The 17,233-nt window shown below is 40.5% G+C and overlaps 1 protein-coding gene across 2 annotated transcripts in view; it reads left to right on the top strand.

Annotated features, from left to right (window-relative positions):
• Positions 1-17,233, top strand: part of stom (stomatin) — a 40,979-nt gene that overhangs the window by 10,724 nt on the left and 13,022 nt on the right. For both annotated transcript variants that reach the window (XM_052037067.1, XM_052037066.1), the window contains exons 3-5: positions 607-679; positions 16,726-16,808; positions 16,930-17,133. In XM_052037067.1, the coding sequence (XP_051893027.1) occupies positions 607-679; positions 16,726-16,808; positions 16,930-17,133 (360 nt within the window). The remainder of the gene's footprint in view (positions 1-606; positions 680-16,725; positions 16,809-16,929; positions 17,134-17,233) is intronic.

The raw sequence follows: 17,233 nt of genomic DNA, 5'->3' as shown, positions 1-17,233 counted from the left end.
ACAGCCTTGATATTGTTAATGTGCACTCTGCATAAAATGAGGGTAAGGTCACTTCAGAATGAGGGATGACTGATTGTTCAGTGTCTAGAACTGGCCGCACATTCTGTGTCACAGTTGTTGCGAAATCAGACATGCACTTCTAAAGATAATGAGATCTTTCACTGCTGTTTGAATTAACCTAGTGTGGGGAACGGAGACTTTTGATACCCGCTCACTCCCAGCACTTGATATAGCATGGCCATACGCAGAGCTCCCTCTGCTATGTACCAGCGGTTGCTTAACCCCAACCTCTAAATAGCACCGATATGTGAATTTTCCCAGCAGCGAGTTTCTGAGATTCTTTGAGAAATAGGTTGATGACTCATTGCTACCTTGCAGAATGAGAAGGAGGGCAATCCAATCTGCATGGCGTTTTCAACCAAGATGTTGCCAATGAAAGTTACTGACTGCTATACTAGGACAAGGTGGTGGCAAAAATTGCAGATTAGTTTTTTTTGTTGTGCATCATTTGCTGTTAATTTACACTTGCAGTTCCTGAGCATAGGTATAGTAAACAGAAACAAAATGGGATATGCAGTTATTTTTGTTTTCTTTCTCTCATCGTAGATTGTCAAGGAGTATGAACGAGCTATAATATTCAGGCTTGGTCGAATTCTAGCAGGAGGAGCCAAAGGGCCAGGTAAGTACAAGAAAAAAAATTAAGTACTGTTATGCTTAAACCCAAAAGTTATACGTCAGAACATGAAGTATTCTTTAAAGGCTAGGATTTCACATATAATTCTTCTAGATGTGTGTACTTCCTGTTGTTGTCTTGAATTTTGGTTATGCTTTGGTATTGGGAGCCACTGACATTCAGTCATTGAAACTGATGCAAGTCCCAAACGTGAGCATGCACTCCTAGTCCAGGATTTACTGACAGATTGGGCAGGTTAGGGTTTTGCTACTGGAATCTTCATGGCAGGTCCCAAGTCTTGCTGGGATTACTCAGCATTTTGCCTTGGAATTGCCACTTTGATCTTGTGCCACAGTGGAGGATTGGAGATTCATTGATTTCAATGGGGGTTCTAGGCCTGTGAATTAAGAGACAAAGTGGAAGGTAAGTTGTTTTTTTTATTTTGCCTTAGTTTTAATGCTTTTGATTAATTCTATTAATTTATGGTAACTTTTTAACTTCTAAATTTTTTTACTTGAGATGTAATAGATTTTAAATGTCTCTGAACGTCAGAGATACTAAATAAACTTTTAACTCCATTGACAGCAAGTAAAGCCTCACTTGTGCTTTCTTCTGTCAAAGGCTGTCAGGGATGTTCTGGGGCAAGGCCTCTGCACCACTCCATCTGAGTCTGGTGTGGAAAAAGCAGTGAGATGAATCCTTCACATCTAGCCCAGGTGACTGCGGGAGCCATGGGCACAGGTTCTCTGCAGTAGGCCCATTCAGCATGATCTGGCCCATTCTGTAAATATTTGCCTATAAATTAATAATGGCAGACGCTGCCAGAGGGCAGTGCTGTAAGGTGAATTCATGAAATCTCTTCACTCTCCAACTGGTCCTTTAAAAACTTTTATTTAGTTACTGACAGTTCACAATAAGGTCGGTGTGGTTAACATATCTCAGCCATATCTGTAAAACGCACCCGTATTTAAAATTGTGCACCTTAAGGACGTGCATAAGCATCCCTGCACCATGCATGTTTTTTTTTAGGGGCTGTGCTCTTTAGATGGTCTGGCTGGACTACTTAAAGTTGCATGATCACTAAACGTAAACAGAACAAAGTTGCACGGCTTTGTCAAACTACTTTCTGCAAAAAAAAAACTATTCTTTTTCAACAATTCGATTTTAAGTTACAGCATTATGATTATGAAATAAATGTAATGCTGCTTTTTAAAAATGTTCTCCTCTCCTCTCAAGGCACTGACTCGCGGTGGGGTTTGGTTCCACGTGCGCTGTCAGCCCCTCAGGTACCTCGCCCAAGTGGCCATTCTTAAATTCCTAACGCTGTTATTTTTCTGTGCTGTTCTGATGCAGCAATCCTTTCCGGTCTTGTAGTGGTGTGCAGTGGAATTGCAACCAATTGTTAACTATCCACACTCTCCAAATTTTCACTCCAATCTCTGTTGATCCTTTGCAGAGCTAAATACTTTTATCTCATTGCTTGGTCACACGGTTCATGCAAAAAAACCACACATATATTTGATTCCACATCATGCATCTTGTTTCTTTTTAAACACACTGCAGAAGCTAAATCTTCCAGTATATTCTTTCCAGAGCAGATTGGGAGGGAATGATCTTGTACAAAGTCTACTCCCCCACCCGTCCCCAAGAAAGGTACTTTAACGGCAAATGTGTTAAGAATGGAAGAATTGTTGCAATTTTATCTTTGAATTTAGCATCTATGAGCGCTGGCACAGACCTCCTCTCCCTCAGCACCACCACAAAACTTGCTGTCAAATGTCCTATATTTGAGGTCTTTGCATGCGTCAGTGTGCCCAGAGTGCAGTGAGTTGGTCACACCCTGGGAGAATGCTTTCTCTACAAGATTGAATACATTATTTCACAAAACCTGTACGTACTGTTTTTTGCAGTGACATTACGTACAGTCCATTCATTTCTAGTTGTACATAGTACTATTGTCTTTAATTCTAAAATTTTATCACAAGTTTTAATCTTTTGTATATCTGAGGTCGGGTGGGGGAGGCTTTGTACAATGGCTTTTCTCCACTTTTTTTTTACAAAAATAATTTATTCTGCTGAAAAGATTTCCATAGAAGATTATTGTTATTACACAGTTTATACTAAAACACAGGCAGCATTTTACATATTTAAAGACAATAAATTCATAGGTTGTGCTGAACAATCTCATTTCTATTATCAAAACAATGCATGCAACCTGCCTGCTCATGTGGAAAGGTGGTCAGGGCAGTGTTACATGGTAGCCCACTTGAATGCTTCCTGCCTTGGACTATGCTAGTCATCGAAGCTTAGTCACAGACGGTCCTTCGGTTGGAAGACCAGCAGCTTTCAAAAGGCCCAGCAACCAAACGGGAGCTGGTGACAGGTGAGCTGTCCTACTAGTTTCTGGCCACTTCCCTCTCATCTTCCCCACCCTGTAGAGAGTTGATATTTTCTTCCCTAACTCTGTTAAATTGAAATTGGAAACAAGCATGTCAATACCTCAATATTTTACCTGACAGTTTTGGTGGAATAATGGCTATTCTGAGTGTGAACTAAATGATAACCTGTATATTGACAGTACAGTTTTAAATCTTAATTGTCTTCCTTTATCCCTGGTTGCCACCTTCCTGAGACAGCACCACCTACCTCATTGTAATTGATGCCAGCACTGCTTCCTTTGAGCTGGCAGCAATGCTGGACTTTTTCCTCATTTTCTATTTCCCCCATTCCTCTGTTCAAACATACAGGAGTTTAAAGTCAAAGTTGAGTTTATTGTCATATGCACAAGTACATGTATGCACAGGTGCAATGAAAAACTTACTTGCAGCAGCATCACAGGCACAAAGCATCATATAAGCAACATTCACAAGAAAAACATAAATTATACACAATTTTTTTACAAGAAACACAATTAGAACAAAAAACACGATTAGAACAAAAAACACGAAGTCCATTTTAGTGCAAAGTGATAAAAGTGGGCATAGTTTTGCTAAACTGTAGTGATTAGGGTTTTGCCAGTTGGTTCAAGAACCGAATGGTTGAAGGGAAGTAGCTGTTCTTGAACCTGGTGGTGTGGGTGTGTAAAGGAGGTAGACTTGGGATTTGAAATGTTAAAGATGGAGGCATAATCTTTAACATATCTCCCTGCTTTTCTTCACCCTGCCCTCAACTCAAACGTGGCCAGCTACTCCATGTTGCTTTTTGCTGAGTTTTATATTATACATCCCCCACCTGCCCCTTCCTCCAATTCCAGTACTCTTGCTAGAATGTGACGTACGGTGGGGGGGAAGAGGGAAGCACAGGATATCTGGACTGAAAAATGAAACTTGCTTTTAATAGTGCAAGAAGGCACGAAATGGTAATGAATAGTTTCAGCCGTGTGGTGAGTAGGCTGTGACTACCTCGGCTGGTACTCATCCACATCTTTTCAAGACTCACACCATGCGCTGATAAGTGTGTTTGTATCATCTGAGGTTAATGTGGGGAAATAGTACTTTCTTTCCTCGAGTAGTTTGATATTTTGAATGCCCGTTAGTGGAAAGTAAATTGAGAGGCCACACAAACTAGGGTTGTGTTGATTTGACTGAATTTCATGACAATCCAGGGAACCAAGAAGGTATTTCTGCTGGGCTAGTGGGCATAATCCAAACACTATATGGCACTTTTCCTGAGTGAATTTGGGAAACAGTGGAGGGAGAAGCTTGGACAGTCCTTCTTAAATATCACAGTAGCCTTTTTTCTATCTTTTTTTTCATTAAGATACTTTATTTCACAGAATATTTCTATAGAACAATATTGTGCTTACACAGTTCATACAAACAGGCAATATTTTACATAGTTAGAGTAAAAGAAATGGGTGCTGGGACCTCATCTTTTCACAGTATATATAAATGACGTGGATAATGGCACCAAAGGTATGGTTGGTAAATTGGCTGATGAGGCAAAGGTAACTAGAAAAGTGAGCTGTAAAGGAATATAGGTGGATTAAGTGGCAAAGATCTAGGAAGTGGAACATGATGTTGGAAAATGTGAAGTTGCCCATCTTGGCAGGAGAAAGAGACTTGGCAGACTTGAGCATGCATGGATATTCAGCACTTCAATTTAATTCACTTAACTTACCTTGCAGTAACATACCTCATTAAACAGGGAGATCTAAATGAAAGATTGTTTTCAATTAGTATAATGACTGGTGCATTTTGCTTCTGGCTGCTAATCTAGGATCGGTGACTGACTTGCGTATCAATTTACCTGATTTATGGTGGACCAGGGAGAGCACTGCACATAGAGCTCTCTCTGGTCTGCCAGAGCCCTTGCTTGTCATTGATCATCTAAATGTAGAATGACCAAGTATTTAGTCATGCCCAAAAAAAGAACAGCTGCAATCTCCTCTCCCCAATACCCAAATCTTTTGCTTTGAATAGAAAAAATCTTTTCTAATCACTGCACCAGCAACCAGCTGAGGTTTGAGCTCACCTCCCACCCTTCCTCCTCCCCACCCTTTCCCTTCCTATCTTCTCTGTTGCACCTCACTGCACTCCGTTAGTGAGAAACAATTTAAGTCACGATATAGAAGTTTATCTGTCTTCCAACCTCAAACTCAATGAAGGAAGTGAGTAAATTGAACCACAAAAGATGGGTTCCCAATGGTTACTAGTCCTCAGCCACAACTTGTACTTACTTTGATCCTTTAACATAATGCAATGTTATATCGGGTCACAAAGAGAGATATCAAAGCAGATAACCAAAAGCTCGATTAAAGAAGTAAGTTTTAAAGACAGATAAAGAGACAGAGAGGTTTATGTAGGTAATTCCAAAGCTGAGGTCCTTGACAACCATTAGTGGAGCAATTTAAATGCGGGATTGAGCAAGAGGCCAGAATTGGAGAAATAAAGATATCTCTAGAGTTGTAAAGTTGAAACAATTTAGACTGCTGTGGAAGACTATAAGGGGTGAGAATTTTAAAATAGATTCTTCTTGCTGGGCATTGTCCACATTGTTGAATGTTGCATGAAATTGTGTCTGTCTTCAGTGCTCAGTCAGCCCTGAGGCAGGCTGAAGGAGAATTATACAGGGCCAGGAAGTGCTATTTGTCTCAGATTGGAATTGAGATCTAAGTGCACTTGATATATCTCCATCCAACATCTAACCATGCAATACCTGTCTTCTTTGTGAAACCAGGTTAATGAAATGTGAAAATTGTCCCACTTTCCTAAACCAGAAGGCCAATTAAATTAAACATTCAGTAGATAAAAAAGTTAAGCACAAATTAAGAAAATATCTTTATTTTACAGTTGGATCTTTTGTTTATCTTTTAGTTGGGAGCAGAGTAAGTCGATTATGAGCAGCTAGTCCAACATTTTCAATTTAAAATTGGTGCTTTTGCTGTGGATGGAATTATCTGTTGGAAATCCCACATTATTAACTGCACAGTAAGTCTTGCATCAGGCTGAGATTTAGAGCGATGGAATCTTCCCAAGCTCTTTGACATAGGAGGACCCTTGCGGCAAAGGGTTATATTTGGCTCAAAATTCATTTGGGGCTGAATATAACCAGCCTCATTATTCAGAGTCTAAAGAGTAGGATGTTTAAGGCACAGCATTTTAAGTTCTGAGTATACTGCCACTTACAGTACTAATGCTTGAATTTTGGAATTGGGTATATTATGTGGAGAGTTGGAACAGTTGTTGCAAATGTGGTTAACCCTGATCAGATAAAATATTTACCTGGGCAATGGAATTTTCCATCACTAGCTGTGGCAACAGGTTTTGCTGCAAACCAATTGTTTACTATCTTCCACCCATGCAATATATTACCACTGTTGTATTATTTCCTACATTACAACATTACCAGTTAAAGTACTTCCTTCGCTAAAATGTGCTTTGGATGTCTTGAAAGGTACTTTATTAAAGCAAGCCCATTGCTACTGGATCCTTGCCAAGTATTAGTCCTAAAAGGGTAAATTGATTTTGAAATCGTCAAAGGGTGGTAGAAGTAACAACTGAATATCCTTTAAGGCAGAGGTATGTAAATCCTTGATAAGCAAGCAGGGAAAGTTTACTTCTGGTAGACAGGAATACAGAGTTGAGGTTACAGCCAGATCAGCCATGATCTTTATTAAATGGTGGGCGGGAGTACCAAGGGGCTGAGTGACAGCTTCCTGATCCTGTCAAATGTTTGTATCTCTCTGTGGGTTATCTTGTGATTCTTTACAAAAATTCATTTGGTAAACCTAAATAGGGAAGGTGTACAGTTTGCACTTCTTTTTGATGGAGTTTTAAGTCCACAGCCTATCATACTGTGAAGTTTCTTCTTTATCAGTCTGTAGGCTCCCAGAGTGACATAGCACCAGCTGTTGTGGTTATTTTTAACCAGGGGTGTTGCTGCTGCCACTTGCTGTGCGGTGTTATGCAGTGAGCAGACAAGTTCAGACTTGCAACCAAATATGTGAACCTGAAGTGAAAAACAAGTTCAGGTCTTTACAGACTCACACGAACCTGGACCATCGCACGGGCCACTCTGTGCCTTGTTTTCTCCAAGCCAAACCCTTTTACACCAGGGTGGTGATAATCCTAGGTGACTGGGCAACAGGTTACTGCTCAAGCTGTGAGTCAACTAATTGCATGGGTTTTTTCCAGTTTTCACACCATGTTTTGGATGGGAGTGGTAGGGACTGAACCTGAGAGAAGTAGTGAATGAAATATATCCCACTGTGGTAGGCTGCTCCTTGTAATTTACTGCAGAATTAAAATTTGTTCCTGGCAGTTATCAGGCAGCACTGGCTTGAATTCATCAAGATGTCCATCAACTGCCAGCCTGTGCCATGCCCTCAGTCTTGTAGATACTGTGCTGGGTGGCATAGGCTTCACTCCCAGAAAACTTCACCAGCATGCAGTTTCTCTTTCCTAGTAAACAGGACATTTCAATGAACATCTGAAAGAAAGAAATCTGAATTTCAGAAACTAAACTTTAGAGTCATAAGAGTTGTACAGCCCAATTCATCCATTCCAAGCAAAGTGTCTACCTGTTCTAGTTCCATTTGCCTGCATTTGGCCCATATCCCTCTAAACCTTTCCTATCCAGGTACCTGTCCAAATGTCTTAAGTGTTATAATTGTACCGGCCTCTACAACTTCCTCTAACAGTTTATTCCATATACTCATTACCCTGTGTGCGGAAAAACCTGCACCTCAGGTCCTCTTTAAATCTTTCCCCTCTCACATTAAACCTATGCCCTCTAGTTTCAGACTTCTGGACCCTGGAAAAAAGACTGACCATCCACATTTTCTTTGCCCCTACTGATCTCATAAACCTCTAAAACGTTACCCCTCAGCCTCCGATGTTTAAAGGAAAAAAGTTCCAGTCTGTCCTCGTTACTCCAGCCCTCCAGTCCCGGCAATATGCTTGTGACTTTTCCACACCCTCTCTAGCTTGATCATGTCCTTCCTATGGCGTGGCGACCAGAACAGCACACCATGATCCAAATGCAGTCTCGCCGACATCCTGTACAGCCGTAACATGCGTCCCAACAATACCACTGTCCACTATACCACCAATTTTGGTGTCATCCACAGACTTCTAATCATGCCACCTACATTCTCATCCAAATTGTTAATATATATAACAAACAACAGGGGACCCAACACTGATCCCTGTGGCATATCACTGGCTTCCAATGTGAAAAACAACCCTCCACTACCACCCTCTGACTCCTATCACTGAGCCAATTATGTATCTAATTGGCTAGCTCATCCTGAATCCCATGTGATCTAACCTTCTGGACCAGCCTACCACGTGAGACTTTGTCACAGTCTTGCTAAAGTCCATGTAGACAATGTCTACCACCCTGCCCTTGTCAATGCTCTTGGTCACCTCTTCAAAAAATACATAATGATTTGATAGAGACACAATTTCCTATGCAGAAAGCTATGCTGACTATCCCTAATCAGTCCTTGCCTTTCCAAATACAGATAGATCCTGTCTCTCATAATCCCCTCCAATAATTTTCCCACCACAGATGTTAGGTTCACTAGCCTGTAGTTCCCTGGCTTGTCCTTGAAGCCCTTCTTAAATAAAGACTTTAAGCTGGTTTCTAGGAATTGCTATCTCCTTTAACTTTCCCATTAAAATCATGCTTTATACCGTGCTATTATAACTTCGTTGTATTATTGAATTTATTTTTTAACCAAAGTATAGAAGAAATAGTAAAACAATATTTTCCTGCTCTGTCTTCATATCCCTTGACCTTTTTTTTAATATCCAGAAAGCTGTTTATGTCTGTTTTGAAAATAATCAATAACAAGCCCCCGCAGCTCTTGAAGAGGGGTGGGAGAAAGAGAATCGCAAAGATTCACCATCACCTAAGTGAAGAAAATTTTTCTCATCTCATACCTAAATGGCCTTTCCCTTATTTATGATACTGTGCTCCGTATCCCATAGACACCCCCCCCCCCAACTCATTTTCCAGACCTTGCTTATCGTAGTACATTTAATCATTGTTGATAGTTTGTTAGTCACTTCCTCTTCATCCCTACTGTTAACATTGAATGTACCCAATCTGTTGTCAGTAACTCGTACGAACATGAAATGGATAACTATGCCCCGTTCATTTGGTAGTCAGAAGTGTTTAGATAGTATTTCTAAACTCTTTTGTGCTTCTATCTCTCTGTACTCCCGCAAGAGGTTAATGATCTACCTTTAGAATTGCAAGTTAGATAAGGCAAGATTATTGCACTGTCATATGTTATTAAAGGAATTCAAACAAGGTAAACTGCTGGAAGAACTCAGCGGGTCAAACAGCATCTGTGGAGGCAAAAGGGATGTGTCGACATTTTGGGTTGAGATGCTACAGCCTCTTTATGGTTGTGAAAGGTTGAGCAATACTAAGAATGTAAACAGGAGAAGCAGTAGACTAGTCAGCCCCCTTGAGCCTACTCCATCATTCTGTAAGATTGTTGCAGATCTATATCCCTTGACTCCCTGATAGATTAAATATATTCAATAACTCTACCTCCACAGCTTTCTGGGTAAAGAATTCCAAAGGTTCACAACAATCTGAGAGAAGAAACTTCTCAGGTCCTGCTGAAAAAGGCCACCCCATATTCTGAAGCTTATACAACCTACTTCTAGATACCTCCACTAGGAGAAAACATCCACTCTGTCAATCCCCCTCAGAATCTTATGCATTTTAGTAAGATTACTTCTCATTCTTCTAAACTCCAATGAATATAGGACCAACCTTCTCAACCTCCTTTCATGCATCAGTCCCTTCATCCAGGAATCAATCTGGTGAATCTTCCCTGCACTGCCTTCAGTGCAGGCACATGTTTCATTAAATATGGAAACCAAATCTGTACTCAGTACTCTTTGATACAACTTTACAGGGTGGTGCTGAGATGCACACAATGTCCCAACTTTTGTTTTCTATATCCCTTGCAATAAAGGTCAACATTCCATTTGCTGCCTTAATTACTTGCTATACCTGAATGCTTACTTTTTGTGTTTCAGATACTAGGAACCCCAGATCCCTTTGTTCCACAACGTTTTGTAGTCTCACTCTGTTTAGAACAAAAAATACTTTTTCATTTTTCCTCCAAAGTGGATAACCTCATATTTTCCCACATTATACTCCATCTGCCAACTTACTTAATCTATCCATAATCCCTTTGCAGAGTCTGTGTCCTTCTCATCATTTACTAACTCTCCTATTTTTTTTACCATCAGCGAACTTTGGCTACAGGACACCGAGTCCTTTTATCAAAGTCATCAATATAGATCATAAATAACCAAGATCCATGCACTGATCTCTGTGGCACCTCATTAGTTACTAATTGATCTTCCTGTGTTTCTCTCCCTTACGTAATCTTTGAACAACAGCTGTTTCCATTCACATTGTACATTTTAAGGTAGCAAAACAATATTAGCAAACAAAGGTTGAAATCAAGACAAGATACATTAGGAGAAAGCTTGATCATAGAGGTTGGCTTTAAGAGATACTATAAAGGAAAAAAGGGAGATGGAGAGGTTTGTGAAGGAATTCCAAAGTTTGGGACCTCGACAGCTGAAGGTTAGGTTCCTAACTGTGGAGGGGTTAAATTGAGGAATGTGCAGAAGGCAAATCGTAGAGGAAAGCAGATATCCTGGAGTGTGATTAAAGTGAATGATTTGGACATGATGAGAATTTTTAAATCTAGATGTCGCTCACCTGGGAGCCAATATAGTTCTGCAAGCTCATGGGGGAACAGGAGTTGGTGAGAATTAATGCACAGGCAGGATTCTGGATGTTTTCAAGTTTACACAGAATGAGAGAAGCAACTCCTGTTGTTTGTGTGAGAGGCTTGGGGCACATTGCAAATTGAGAAGTTAAAATGTTATCTAGGAGAGGTTGTCTGGTGACTTTCAGTAACATCCAGGAATACATTGAGGATATTTTCATTCATCCTATCCTTGGGTTTGGGGCCTGGACTGCAAGATGTAACTGTGGCTAGAGGACCACTGAAACATTGCATTTCAAGTCAGGGGTTTTGGGTCAACTGCTCTGAGCCCTGCAAAATATTGCTATCCCTGCAGACTATTGAAACCCATGCAAGCCAGCAAGGAAGTGGAAGTTTCAGGACCAGAGGCAGAGTGAAAGATGAAGACTTGAGATGAATAGGAAAGGGTTAGAGATAAACCCAAGGACTGAAAATGGCATACAAAAGAAATAGTGGTATATGCAGAGCAAAACTCAGGTTTGAAGGCTGCATTTGAGATCTAGAACAACACTGCTGGTTTTCTGAGCTATGGAGAGATTCTACTATAATTAGACAGTGATGTTGGGAGAGGCAGGTCAGCCAAGTTCCAAATGCTAATCCTGATGCTTCTCAGATTGCTTTTGTAAGGATAGTACTGTGTCAACTGATCTTTCTCTTGGAATTGAGCGAGTCTTTCCAGGTACACAAATACTGCCCTCCCAATATTCAGTCACGTTATTTGTGCCTCCGATTTGGGCCATGGGCCACAGCAGAGAACAAGCGTGCCTGTGGAAGTTCTGCCAAGGCGACAAGCTGCAGCTCTGACCAGTTTCTTTGGATTTACAATAAGAGTGTTTGTAATCACCGAGTTAATGTGGTTAGCCAACAAGGCCAGAGGCTCACTGTGATCGTACGATATCAGCTGATGTACAGACAATGTTGAATTGCTAAGTGATAAGAACTCTTGGATTAAGTAGCCAATCTGTATCTTCTGTCTGTTTATCCTTGCATTCTTGTTGTCATGAAGTGAAGAGGATTAGTTATGAAACAATCCATTGCCTTCTCAAACATGATCTTTGTAAAATGGTATATGTTAGTCATTAACGTGGAACCGCATGGCATTATTGCAAACGAGAAGCAAAATTCTTCCAGATGTCCTTGACAGGTTTCAGTCAATTAATTGGTCATGATCATATTGCCATTTGTGCACAAATTGCCTGCCACGTTCTCTACATGGTGATCACTTCAGAAGTGCTTCACTGGGATAAAGTGCTCCAACACATTCTGAATGGGGCGTGAAGTGCACTGTATAAATGCATGTCCATTGTTCCTACTTGATTTTGTTTCCTGTATTAGACCAATAAACGGGAACCACCTGGCTAGAGCATTTCATAATTAGAGCTTCCTCCCTCAAGCTGCCAGTAAATTTCCACAAGCAATACTGGCATCCCTTGAGTAATCTTGAGTCTCTTAAAGGCTCTTACAATTTGAGGGTTCCTTGGTAGAAATATCAAAAATTTTCCTGCGCAATGCTGCTATCTTACACTCACTGTTGATTGTGGGTGCTGACGTTATCCATTGTGTCAATTAAATTCAACTTCAACTAAAAGTCCAAACCATCTCCTGTTTAGTCCAAAGCACCAGGGTCAGAGAAAACCTTCAACTCTGTAGAAGGGACGCTGTCAGTTCTTGAGCTAAGTAGCATTTTTGATCTACTTAGAAACCGTATTGTGCTGTTGAGATGGCTTGCCTTTTCCAAAATATTCCAAAAACTGCATGATGGTAAAAATGAGAGTGAGCACCACAGATGTTGGATCTGATTTGGTTCCAGCTGTAAATAATCACTGCACCAAGTCCTCTGTACAGCATTCAAGTGGAAAGCCATGGTAGTCTGGTTTCTTCCCTTGACATTCTATAAGTAAACCTAGCCACTGTCTAGACATCTTTAACAAAAACCTTGGACTGCCATACATGTTAGGAATTGTATACATTTTAAAATCTCAGCTAGAAAAAAAAGTGAAGGGTACTATCAGTAATTCAAAGGATCCTGTTCTGACAATGGTTGCTGGCTAAGAATGCATTGCCTCCTGTCTCTCTGATTTGCAAAGGTTAGTATTCTTATAGGTTGCATTTAGTGTTGGTGTTATTCCCAGCCAGATTGCAAGTAACTCTCCTGCATCAAACCTGGTGACCACGCTACTGTGCGTGACTGAGATTGATTTTATGAATGCAATTATGCTGCTTTTATCAGAAGTTGCAGATCTGGTTGTGTTCTGTTTCTACTGGTGTTTTTTATGGATGGGACTAAGGGAGCTTTTTTTTAGTGGTGTAGTAGGGATAGTTAATTTGTTCACTTTAAAAATTGAAAAAGTGCTCCTAAAAATGCACCTGAAATGTCATTGCTTTCAATTGAAAAGTAACCGTAAGTATTGTGAATAAAGAACATTGTAGCTGAAAGAAAGTACAATGGATCTCAAATGGGTGAATTATCTCTCAGTCACTTGAGGAATATTTCACATGTGCCACTGTTCATGTTGTAGGAGTAACATGAATCTTTGTGATTGCATTGTTGATTTGCTTTACTGTTATCACTGCCACCTAGTATCCAACCTAGACTGGCATTGGTGGCCTCTCTAGTTTAGAATTTGGATTTATGTTATGGTACAAAGTGTAGAATGTGTACTCTTCAAAAATCAATTATTGATTTGCCCTGAAAACCAAGAGAAGGTAGAGATGGTGTGAAATGAATTGCCGTGACCTTTACACTGGTTGGAAAGGTGGAAAAAAGCAATAAAATTACACACAAGATGAAAAAGTGAGTGAATAACTTGTTACCTATAAAGCACAACCTAAACTGAAGAGGGATTACACAATGAACATGCACTAATCAGTTCAAATTCAATGTAAGTGTATAAGTAGAGGAGTTCCCTTTGGAAAATTTTATGTTGCAGATAAAGTGGCTTCAAATTCCAAGACCTAATGATCTTCTGTTGGGTACTGGCAGACAGCCCTGTTATTCTGCTATCGGCTGACATCAGGGTTTTACAGCTTGCCTTTACTCAGTCTGTGACAACAATCGACTCCTATCAGAAATTGTGCAGCAGGATGGAGATACTCTCAGACACGCCAAACCTTTGGTTTGTCAGACTACTTGACCAATTTCCACAGCACACAGCTTTTCTTTAAGGATGGCCAGAACTGTCAAAGTTCTGAGGAGTTTTCTGGATTGATCTGTCTTGTGCTTGTAAAGCTAAAGATTGTATTTTGAGCAGGAATTCTGCACTGTTCGTATAGTTTGAAGTTGGATGTGTTTCTTCTGGTCATCACTATCTCCCATTCATCCCTCATTTGTCTAGTCCACTTCAATTCTCCATTAGTAAATGCAGGCATTTTCACCAAGATCTCCAGCAGTACCCCTTTTGAGGTGGGGATTGCATTGGCTGGTTGTGGCAGATAATGAAGAGGCATCACTTTGTGTTGACTGTCAGGGGTTTATAGTTATACCTTTGGACCTCTGAGTAAGACTTCAATGACTGTTCTGATGGGTCATCCTCTTTGGTATTCCTTCCTATTGGTAGGACTTGGATGAAGAATGCCATTTTTAATGAAGGAGGATATGTATTTTGAGACTCTTGCCATCAAGCTTTCCTCCCTACAGATCCCCACCCCCACCCCCCTCTAAAGGGCAAAGGAGGAGAAGTTTTATTTTGAGAAGAATACCCTGACCTCTTAACTGAATGGAATGGAACATTGAAAGGAATAGTCATAGAGTTATACAGCACAGAAATGGGCATTTGGGCCCAACTTGTCCATGCCGACCGAGTTGTCTACCCGAGTTAGTCCCACTTTCCTGTATTTGGCGCATATCCCTCTAAACATTTTCTATCCATGTACCTATCTGAATGTCTTTAAAAAGTTGTAATTGTACCACCTCTATAGCTTCCTCTGACAGTTTGTTCAATATACCCACCACCCTCTGACTGCAAAAAGTCGCCCCTCAGATTCCCTTTAAATCTTTCCCCTCTCACTTTAAACATACTTTTAGATTCCTCTGCTCTGGGGGGGGAGTCTGTAAGACTGTCACCATTCATCTTATCCTTGCCCTTCATGATTTTCTATACCTCTAAGGTCAGCCCCTCAGCCTCCTTCACTGCAGGGAAAAAAGCCCCAGCATATTAAGCCCTCCAGTCCCAGTAACATCGTCATGAGTCTTTTCCGCACCCTTTCGAGCTTAATGACATCCTTCCTATAGCTGGATGACCAGAACATCATATGATATTCCAAGTGTGGTCTCACCATAATTTCTCATAGTTTCTTGTGACAAAGGAGGAGGCCATTCAACCCAACAATCGTCCCATCATTCTCATCTCTATCCTCCCTCCCCACTTATATTCCCCGCAAACTATTTTTGTTCACGTCCTCCCCTGATACTCCCATTATCTACCAATACAAGCTAAGAAACAGTCGGCAATTAACCTGCCAGCATGTTTTTGGGATATTGAAGGAAACCGGAACACCTGGAGGAAATCCATGCAGTCATGGAGAGACACTGCAAGCTCCAGACAAACAGAACCCAGGATCAGGAACAAACCTGGGCTGTTGGAGCTGTGTGGCAGCAGCACTGTGTACTATGCCAACCTTACTATGTTGGATCTTGGGGAACTGAGTGTAATTTAAGGAAATATATTTACAATTGGAAGAAAGAGAGAAGCATTCTCTTTTTAGCAGACCAGACATTTGCCTGAAGGCATCTGGTACAGGAGATGCATTTCAAAATAGAATGAAGCATCCCAAAGACCTCTAGAAGTTTCAGGGAGCCACAATATTATCAGGAGTTTAGTGGGGGATGATGAGGCTTGTGGTGACTCCTACTGTGAGGTTACACCTGTTGAGAAGTCATCAAGCCAAAATGTTAACTCCCTACCTCTCTCCACAGCTGCTGAGTTTTTCCAGATCTCCTGTTTTTGGTAATGAATGCATTGCTTGAAACAGAAATGTTGGAAAGCTGTGGGGAAAGATCAGGGAACAGATATTAATTGCATCCCTTGTACAAAGAGCCAGCACAAGCGCGATGGGCCAATAGTATTTGATTTTAGTCCACTCTGCTGCATGTTCCCTAAGAATTTGTGTAAGATTTAAGTTAATGATCTTTACCTTAAATGAACATTGATTGGGTTGGTGTGTCACATATCAATCTTTTTTTTAAACTTTTAGAAGTTTAAATTTATACAGGAGTACTAATTCATCTAGCACCTGATAAGGACAGAAGTCTTTGAGAGAGAAATCTTTCCCATTGGGGCAGCATTCTTTGAACTTTTTTGTTGTCTCACTAATCCCTGAACAGTGAGAAGTCTTGCAGGCTCTTTGCCTATATTTAATGCTATATATGTGTAATGGCACACATATTGAGGAAGGGTGATTTTGAAAATAGCAGATTTTCATCAGAGATGGGAATTTCTGACTGCCATAAATTTTAATAGAAATAAGCGTGTACATTTGTTTACATTGTGTGTGATCCTTTTTAAATATGACACTTTTTTTTCTTGCAACCTGTAGGAAAGGTGATGTAAGCCACAGCTTTCAAAGATGTGTAAAATTTGTTTGGTGTTCAATGTAAATAAGTAAAATAATGATCAAAATGTGAATCTTAAAACAATTTTGCGCAATCTATAGCAATAACAGTGGCACTTAGCTGTAATTACACATCCTAGTGTTTATAAGATATGAGTAATGCTTGCATTTTAAACAAAATTAAAAGAAGTTTGACTCTGACTCTGTTTCTGTAACTATTCTAATTGTTTTCTTCTCTCTCCTTTGACTATAGGGTTGTTCTTTGTCCTGCCATGTACTGACTCCTTTGTTAAGGTGGATATGAGAACCATTTCATTTGACATTCCACCTCAGGAGGTAGGTCATATAAAAACCCAGTGCTGTATAAAACTTCCTCGAACGTTGTTGTTTCAGCTTATGTTGTCTTTTTGTCCACACTCCCAAGCATCTTGAATCCTTTTTTGTCCTTGGAATTTAGATTCTCACCAAGGACTCTGTGACAGTCAGTGTTGATGGAGTTGTGTATTACCGTGTCCAGAATGCAATACTTGCAGTTGCGAATATCACCAATGCAGATTCTGCAACCCGCCTCTTGGCTCAGACCACTTTGAGAAATGTACTTGGAACAAAGAACCTGTCTCAGATTCTCTCAGACCGGGAGGAGATTGCCCATAATATGCAGGTGAGTTTTGGGGGCTTGCTTCTGGTGCTAGTTACTTAGCTGTTCAGCTGCAGAGTTTTTGTTTAGTATATACTTTGCATTAAAACAGGCCATTCGGGCC

This window comes from Pristis pectinata, chromosome 23 (assembly GCF_009764475.1).
Source record: "Pristis pectinata isolate sPriPec2 chromosome 23, sPriPec2.1.pri, whole genome shotgun sequence".
Lineage (NCBI taxonomy): Eukaryota > Metazoa > Chordata > Chondrichthyes > Rhinopristiformes > Pristidae > Pristis > Pristis pectinata.
Note: the sequence above shows the minus strand (reverse complement) of the source record. Positions and strands in the feature narration are given on the sequence as shown.